This window comes from Pocillopora verrucosa, chromosome 14 (genome assembly GCF_036669915.1).
Source record: "Pocillopora verrucosa isolate sample1 chromosome 14, ASM3666991v2, whole genome shotgun sequence".
Classification (NCBI taxonomy): domain Eukaryota; kingdom Metazoa; phylum Cnidaria; class Anthozoa; order Scleractinia; family Pocilloporidae; genus Pocillopora; species Pocillopora verrucosa.
The window spans coordinates 14,297,968-14,306,175 of NC_089325.1; the positions used below are offsets into that span (position 1 = coordinate 14,297,968).

General features: G+C 38.3%; 1 protein-coding gene and 3 non-coding genes across 4 annotated transcripts; 2 read left to right on the plus strand and 2 right to left on the minus strand.

Annotated features, from left to right (window-relative positions):
- Positions 1 to 948: 948 nt before the first annotated feature.
- Trnap-ugg (transfer RNA proline (anticodon UGG)) lies at positions 949 to 1,020 on the minus strand. The gene has a single exon. It is a non-coding gene; the product is annotated as a tRNA-Pro (tRNA).
- An 817-nt stretch (positions 1,021 to 1,837) lies between these two features.
- Trnan-guu (transfer RNA asparagine (anticodon GUU)) lies at positions 1,838 to 1,911 on the minus strand. The gene has a single exon. It is a non-coding gene; the product is annotated as a tRNA-Asn (tRNA).
- Positions 1,912 to 3,978: 2,067 nt separating this feature from the next.
- On the plus strand, positions 3,979 to 4,050 carry Trnap-agg (transfer RNA proline (anticodon AGG)). The gene has a single exon. It is a non-coding gene; the product is annotated as a tRNA-Pro (tRNA).
- Positions 4,051 to 5,817: 1,767 nt separating this feature from the next.
- Positions 5,818 to 8,197, plus strand: LOC131787254 (uncharacterized). The gene is made up of 2 exons (XM_059104355.2): positions 5,818 to 6,094; positions 7,248 to 8,197. The coding sequence occupies exons 1-2, from the start codon at positions 5,912 to 5,914 to the stop codon at positions 7,392 to 7,394; spliced, it is 330 nt and encodes a 109-aa protein (XP_058960338.2). The 5' UTR covers positions 5,818 to 5,911; the 3' UTR covers positions 7,395 to 8,197.
- Positions 8,198 to 8,208: the final 11 nt, after the last annotated feature.

Sequence of the window (8,208 nt, forward strand, 5' to 3'; positions counted from 1 at the left end):
AGTATAGTTTTATCAGGTCTACTAGGTTTCTTCTTCTTCTTCTTCGTTTGTTGCTGCTGCTACTTTTGTTTCAATTATTCTTAATTTTTTGTCTTATTTCCTTCATTTATCGTTTATCAGAACGCCTCACCGATACTACTGGCTTCAATTCTACACAGGGTTGTTCGGGCAAAATACATACAAGCAGCTGTGTTACTTGTGCATGGTGCGTTCGTTACCACGTTCATATATCTCACAGGGGGTCGCGAACACGAGTGCTGCCGGAAACCTTTCCTAACTTACATTTAAGTTGCAATCTTAAGTCAGGTTTTTCATTTAGTCAATAAAGAAAGCAATAAAAAAGCTATGAAAATCAAAATTCTGCACTCATCCTACTTATTCTCTCTAATCCGTGCAAAATCGGATAAAAAAACACCAAAAAATTTCAAACTGAGGATCGAGATTGCGTTTAGAGATTCCATAGAATTACGCCGTTATTTTTCGTGGATTTTCTTCAAATATGCCAAAACTTCGACTTCGGAAGCCGCCATTTTTTATTTTGCTTAGCTACCTGGCCGCTTCACTGTGACGTAATAAAGTCTCGAGTCCTCTTTCCTACCTCTTGGTGAACTAGTGAGGATACAAAAAAAGTGTCTCTGACATCGGACAGCTTTAGGATAACCTGACCAGTAACTGTTCGTTAGCTGCGTGTTGAGGTTTTATGGGCTTAGTAAGGTTTAACGGCAGCGGCTGTACTCGAATTTGTAGCAAATTTAAAGGAAGTTTAAGAAGGATTAGGTTAAAAGGGTTTTTTCTAGATACCTCTTAAATGTGCAGATACTAGCTACATGATTTATTGTGCGTGCATCTCCTTCATAAGGCTGTGAAAGAAGACCACAGAAGGCATTATATTCAGAATTCAGTGTTTCTGAAAAAAAAAAAATTCAGTTTTGAAAATTACTGCTAGGAGGGCCTGTCCGGGAGTCGAACCCGGGACCTCTCGCACCCAAAGCGAGAATCATGCCACTAGACCAACAGGCCACTCATATGATGTAAGTCCGATTAAATAGTGCCAAATTCTGGTGCTATGGTACCTGTTGGATGGATGTTTTTTATTTCTATTTCACTTTTATTTCTAAAAGTGTTTGAAGCCACCAGTTTGTTAATATTTTCCATTTTTTCTTTGTTCTACAGTGGGTTGGTTCACACAGCGACTCTTTCAATTACTGAAATAGAATATTTGAAGTGCGTCATCAGTGTTCGGCAGCACAGCAATGATTATCACTGACGCAAGAGAGAATTGGGTTCCACTCTTCTCCAGTGCGACCATAATGCCTCGCCAATTTTGCAGCCATAGGTGAATTAAAAAGCTATATAAAACATGCCACGTCCAAATAAATGTTTGTTTCTCCTTGGCAACAGGCACACACTGCAGTATCTTGATTGTTACGAAACAGTAGGAAAGCCGTTAAATTAGTAGTCAAAATGTTAGTCAGTTTTCTTAAAATCACTGGAAAAAGGCAAAAGGTATTAGAAGTGGCCGCTTAAAGATCAACCCCACAATTATGCGATTATGTGAAAACAAACTGTTAAATGGCCACCTTTACTTAAGAATGGATCATGAAAAAGGTAGACTTTCCCAATTTTTTTCTCGGAAACTAATACACTAACCACTATAGCAACTTCCTTATACGAAACTGTATTTAGTCACCTTCTAATTTTCAAAGGTTCAAAATGTTATTAAGGCCTGTTACTTGACTGAAATAATACTTCCGCTCACGAAAAGTCTTCTTGTTGTCAAAATTCAGGGCTGCAATTGGATTCGAGGCAAGAAAAAATTTCTTTTCTTTAAAAAGGTCGTCCCCGGGTGGGCTTGAACCACCAACCTTTCGGTTAACAGCCGAACGCGCTGACCGATTGCGCCACGGAGACAAGTGTGGACAAAAAGAAAATTAACGATTATCGCAATTTAACGAGTCTGCATTTCTGTTAACTCAGTAACTTTTTTAGAATTTCAGAATGATGTTAGATGAAGTCCCATAAGTGTCACCGCTTATTACAAGCGCGTCTATCCGTCCGGCGCTCGACGTCTGGAAAGGTCCCGTGCCAGTATTCCGTTTGGAGTCAATTTAAAAAAAAGGCAAACACACTTGTCTTTAGTGCGATTTTAAAATATGTCCTAGTAATGACAATGTATGTATGCGGTTAAGTTATCCATTGTAATGAAACACGACAATAACAAAGTAATATCGCTTGACAAACGATGTAGTGACATTCAATTTGGATAGCAACGTCTCGAATGCATACTGTCATTCGAGGTGATCTTAAGAGTGGCCTCCTCTTTCTCCTTAAACCAATTTGTTTTTTAGTAAAATTTGTGATAGCTATGGTCACTTTACTCACTAATAATATGGCTAAAGGTCACTGGTTACTATACGAGCTTGAAGGAGTGTGTTATGTCGTGACTGTCGCCATCCTAGCGCAGAGTCATCCGGTGCCGACAAAGACGAGGTTGAGACATAATTCCGACATCCGACATCTGACATCCGGCATCAAAATGACAGAATTTAATATAAAAGAGTGCTTCTTTAGTCTTGATTCCACAAATTGCAGTCAGTGGTTTCTCAAACGCAATTGATGACAGAGTCTTTGAATCTGCCTGTAATTGAGAGTTGAAACAGACTAAAATGCGAACGATAAACAGGAATTTTACAGCCACGTTTTAACGACTGATCACGAATTCCCAAAAGGCTTTGAACAGTGGCATTTGCTCCTTCGTGTCTCAGACTGTTTCAAAGTCAGTGGAGCTGAATGGGTTTATGTTTAACCTTTTTCATGCGCAGAACCAAGTAACTCTCCTTTAATGTCACTTAACAGTTTTTATTAACTTCGAAAAGCTCTGCGTTGATTACTACTCACGCCAATAGCGTTGAAAAAAATGCTGGTGTCATAATTTTCTTTCAATTGAATACTAAACAAAAGAAATAACGCCTCTCCATAATGTTAAAAATCAGAGATTTCCAAACACACAGGAGATACCCCTTATTCAGACTAACGTCAGAAAAAAGGAAAAAAGGAGAAAAGCTAAGTAAACATAAGAAGACGACATAAGCAGTTAGATTTATTTTTAAAATTTTTGGAATCGCTTGAAATCTCTAAGCAACATCATTGTTCAGCTGCCGGGCACTGCCTATATAGTCGATGGGTAGGTTTATATGCTAATGAATTCCTGTTATGCTTTTTTTCTATTTTGTTTTTGCTTTTTGCTTTTCTTAGGTCAACGGTGTTATAGTTAGGTGTATATTAAGTTAGGAAAATGAATCCTTGAGTGCACTAGCTACCTTCAACGTTGCTCCCACCTAAGAAATTACGAGATGAGATAAACGAAAATAGGTTTAGATTACTTTTAACAAATTGACATCTGCCGGTGTCTCCTGGCGCAAACTAATGGGGTATCCAAGTTACGCACGCAATAGCGCCTACGCATTACCTTCTCCCTCGCCCTTCCATTTCATAATGGCTAAGATAGTGCCTGCAGTGCAGTTGGCCGCGCATGCTAAAAGTAGCACCTTACACGGTCAGTCATACGGCCTAAAGTCCAAATATTTTCGGCTTGATGGGTTAATACTATTTCCTATAATTATGGCAATAATGTCAAAATGTGGTAAGAACGAAAAAGTAGCACACGAGGTGCAGTCGAATGAGTCACTGATGTTCTTACCGCATTTTTCAACGGCAACATGGTATCTATTTGTTTTGTACGATAGAGGAGCAAAAACTGTCAGTGTTGATGCTATCTATGCGTTTGTCTTCTAATAAATCATAAGCCAGACCCAATCAAAATGCGTGTTTAACTCAGCTCGTTATATAAAGATCAACTGATACTAGCAACTCCATTTACAATTACTCCGGGGCAAAATAAAACAGGTGATGTCACAGGTGTTGAGCCACCCGCCTATTTATATTTTATTTTATTTGAAGTCTTCTTCTATCAGTTGAGGCCTGTTGGTCTAGTGGCATGATTCTCGCTTAGGGTGCGAGAGGTCCCGGGTTCGACTCCCGGACAGGCCCGATACAGTTAAATTTTGGAAACTCTCAATAATAATTATTGATTTTTTTCCCCTCCATTTCGTTTCCTGTTTCTAAGTCCAGTTCCAAGGTTCCAAGATTCCCAGATGCCCAGATACGCTTTTACAGACAAGGGATAGCGCATTGATTCTGATCTGAAAATTCGGCGCATTAGATGGTAAACCATTCTTATTTTACCTGTTATATAATTTCATGGAAGAGGTTAAAGACTTCTTTGTAACAAGGGTTTTATTTGTGATCTGTGCTTCCAAATTTACCTCTCTTGGTAACGATTAATAACCCAGAGGTTATGAGGGTAAAAGGAATGTCAGCCATCGAACTGACCACTTCCGGCGGAAGCAAGCTATATAAGCAGGAATACATCACAGCTGTCCTATTAAGACTACAAAGCTATCAAGAGAGTATTATCCTGCTCATAAACAACGCCTCACAAGTTAAGTACAACGACAACGTGAAGCATGAACACGACCTTGAAGCAGACACACATGCTTTGAACCATTTCTCAATTTTTCATAGTCCAGCGGATTGCATCATTATTGAGTTTTTTCTCTGTAGAAATCTTAAACAGAACTAGAAAACCAGTCTGACTGAACCGGAGAAAAATTTTTCTCAAAAAAATGTGTTTTCTAGATTTTTTTATATCTAAGTTGATAGCTTTCAGTTGTTTAACCTACTTCCGAGTAGCATGATAATTTTCGAGCGTTAAGTCTGGCACATTATGCCGTTCTCCTCTACCCACGAAAACAACGTCTCGCAGAAGAATAAGGGGCAGGATGGCGAGACATTCTTGATTCAAAGACTGCTGGGTTTTACGCAAAACAGAGCCACTGAGGTTTGTGGACCACTCCGTAATTGTATGGCCAGGTTACTAAGTTGGTTTCAAAATGGCGACCTTCATAGCCAAGTTTAAGATTGGTGCTTTAAAAAACAATTTTCGGGTCCTTCCCTTTGGAATCTCAAAACTCACTGAAAAGTTAGTTTTTATGTATTCTTCTTTAATGACAGAGTTGAAAAAAGAAATTGCGCGATATTTTTCAGAACAAAATTCTCGTTTGCATTCAAAAGTGTAAACAATATCTTTGAAAAGAAAGGAAACAGATTCATCCGACTTTGAACAATCCCGGGTTTGTTTTACTCAGCCCAATTAGTAAAACATTTTTCTTTCTTTTTTATAACGGATAAGGATTACGGTTATCTGTTATCGTGAGGACTCGGATTTATTCTATGATGTTCGTCCTTCAGTGAGTGGGTGTTTCCATATACATGTCAATTGCTGATAGGCTTTGGAAAGTTTTTCTCTTCACCCGTTTTAAAAAAGCGTCTGTACTCGAGTCTAGTGACCCATCCAGCCGCAGCCCACAGCTCATCCCGGTCTCCCTACCATGAAACGACCAGGAGTATGACTACTCCCCCCTGGATGATGTGCTAGTCCATCGCAAGGTTACATGAAGCAACGTCACCTTAGACAACATCTTCGGTTACTCTAGGGGTGGGCATTTCCTTCTATTCATGATTAAAAAAAAAGTAAAAAAATAAACGTTTTTTTCTCATGGTGAGGCAATTACCTGTATTGGTTTCATTATTCGGAACCAATTCCCACTAATGGGTGCTAGTGGTTGTTAGGGTTTGCTTTGACTGCACTGGTTGACTGGCACGTAAAATATTTCCTATTATTATGATTTTCCAGACCGATACCGAGAAAACCTGGTAACCACAAATTCTCGCTACGTTTGCTGGGTAGAATTTCAAAATGGCGACCACGAACAGGCCATAACTTAAAAAAAGTTGCATAACGAAGATTGTCGGAAAAAGATCATAGTAAGAGTGTAATCGCTTTTGAATCATGGCAGCAGCACGGGCAGCTCTTAATTTTGTGGAAAAAGCAATCAAGAGCCACAACGTAGTTGTTTTCTCGAAGACAACTTGTCCTTTTTGCATAATGGCAAAGCAAACTTTATCGGAAGCCGGCATTCAGAAGATGCAAGTGTACGAAATTGAAACAAGGGAAGACGGTGCAGATATCCAGGTAGAAGTGTAAAATTAATAACAGCTTAAGTTACGATGCGGAAAGATTTCCTTACAACCAAATACTATTATAAAACGAAACCTGACGGCTCTAAACGCCAGCTGTATCATGATAGTTTTTTTTCGCTGTTTTTTTTTATTATTATGTAAACCTCTAACTCCTAAGATCTCATTCGTAATTCTCCTGGTAAAATTTCCGCACAGCCCCATACTACATTATGCATTCAGTTCTTGGATTGAGAAAAAAACGACAAAAACAATACATTGCCCTTGGGAAAACAGAGCGGAATTTTACCCTTTCTCCTTACTGTCTGCCATACAGATCTTTTTATGTTAGTTTGGAGAATTTGGTATTGGATCAAGTTATATTAATCCCCTAATAAATATTTTTCTTTATTCTCATCGCTTGTCCGCTTGACAGTGTATTCATATTGTAAGGAAAAATTCTGTCTTGGTCACTCACGGGAGTTAAAGGGTTCATTAAGAACTGTGTTCTTAGTGAAGTATAGGGTTCAATAGAAGTCTTTCTGATGATGCCAGGCCTACATTCGTGAGCCATTTTTCCAGTAATGATGAAGTTTTTTTGCATATTGATATTATTTTTTTATCATTACAATTTTTGTGGACTGCAGATACCAGGTCTTCCCCTCCCCCCCCTCCCCACCAACCATGTACACATCACATGCTTCTTCATCAATTTTAATTCCCCTTGATTTTATTGCCATAAATATTAGTGCAGTGTACACTCCACCTTATGGTGACAATGGCTCAGTCTGAGTGGTATGAATGTGAACAACCACTACTTGCCATCCTTTACCCCCCCCCCTCCCCCCCCTTTCCGTGTAACCAAACTAATTTTTGAAACTCAGAAGCCTTTTTTTTTCTCCTGAGTTATAACTATTCAATATATTATTTATACAGTAAATCAGCAAAAGCACTTGATTATTTGAGATCTTGCTTAACTTGGTTTTTGTTTTCAAGCCATGACTGTTAGCTTTTAAAATAGGTTTTTTTCTCAATTATCTAAAATGTAGATTCTGTATTTCTCTGCATGCTAGTATGAACTCCCCTTTACAGAAAAAACAAGTACTCTCCATGTTGGAAATGATCTTCCAGATGATTTCCTAATTTATGGGGAACTGTTCTTTTTTTAGGAAGCTTTGAAATGTTTGACAGGAAGAAGCACAGTACCAAATGTTTTTATTAAGGGCACAAGTATTGGTGGTGGGTCAGAGACTGCAGAATTATACCAGTCAGGACGACTCACAGAAATGTTACAAGAACAAGGAATAATTAAGTGAATATATCTATTAAATTTTAAATGACTACATGAACCTGCTCAAAGAAAGAAGGGTAGATGAGAGTATGAATTATCTTCATTGTTGTAATTTCTGTCAGCTTAGTGACAAGGAAAAAAATGACAACAGTGGATCAATATGGACAAGAAGGGAGTAACATACCAAGCCATATTTGACATGTGGAAAAAGGATCAAATTTTTTTTTCCTATTCAAAGAATTGAATGGTGGTCCCTAAAGCATTCAGTGTCCTTTTTCCAGGTTTTTAATAAATTGAAATAATTTATTGTATTGTTGTTTCTCTTTTCTTATGTACTGCCCAGATTAACAATGTCATTTGCATCATGTCTGTGAAGTCAAATAAGAAATCAAATATGAAATCAGGTTTCAGCTCCTTGATGTAGAAGTGACCAGCATCAACACAGTGGCAAAATGAGTGCCCATGCTTGTAGCTAGTGAGAAATTTACGCGAGAAATGGAATGGGTTGACAATGTAACACTATAGTAACACTATCAAGGCAAAATGGTGGCATTTTTAACATTTCCATTGCTTGTTTTCATTTTGCAAGGATAGGCCTAAACCAAAATGAACCTTCTTAGTTAAAAATCTCTCTCAACAGAAATGTATTGTTGCAACAGGTGTGAATTTAGTGACTGAGGTTGAGGAGCCATAACATGTCTATGAAGTTTGTAGCACACGCTTTTGCTTTATCACTTCTTGTCATTGCCTCCTCAGTAGTCAAAGCCCCCAGAGAAAAAGTTTTTTTATCTGGTAGAAAAACCACCACAACTTAATTTTGAAGAAGAATCAAAGCTCAT

Excerpts from the sequence above, each read along its gene's own strand:
- LOC131787254 (XM_059104355.2), top strand. The coding sequence starts at position 5,912 with ATGGCAGCAGCACGGGCAGCTCTTAATTTTGTGGAAAAAGCAATCAAG. Across the intron at positions 6,095-7,247 it reads AAGACGGTGCAGATATCCAG|GAAGCTTTGAAATGTTTGAC; the intron begins GTAGAAGTGTAA and ends TTCTTTTTTTAG.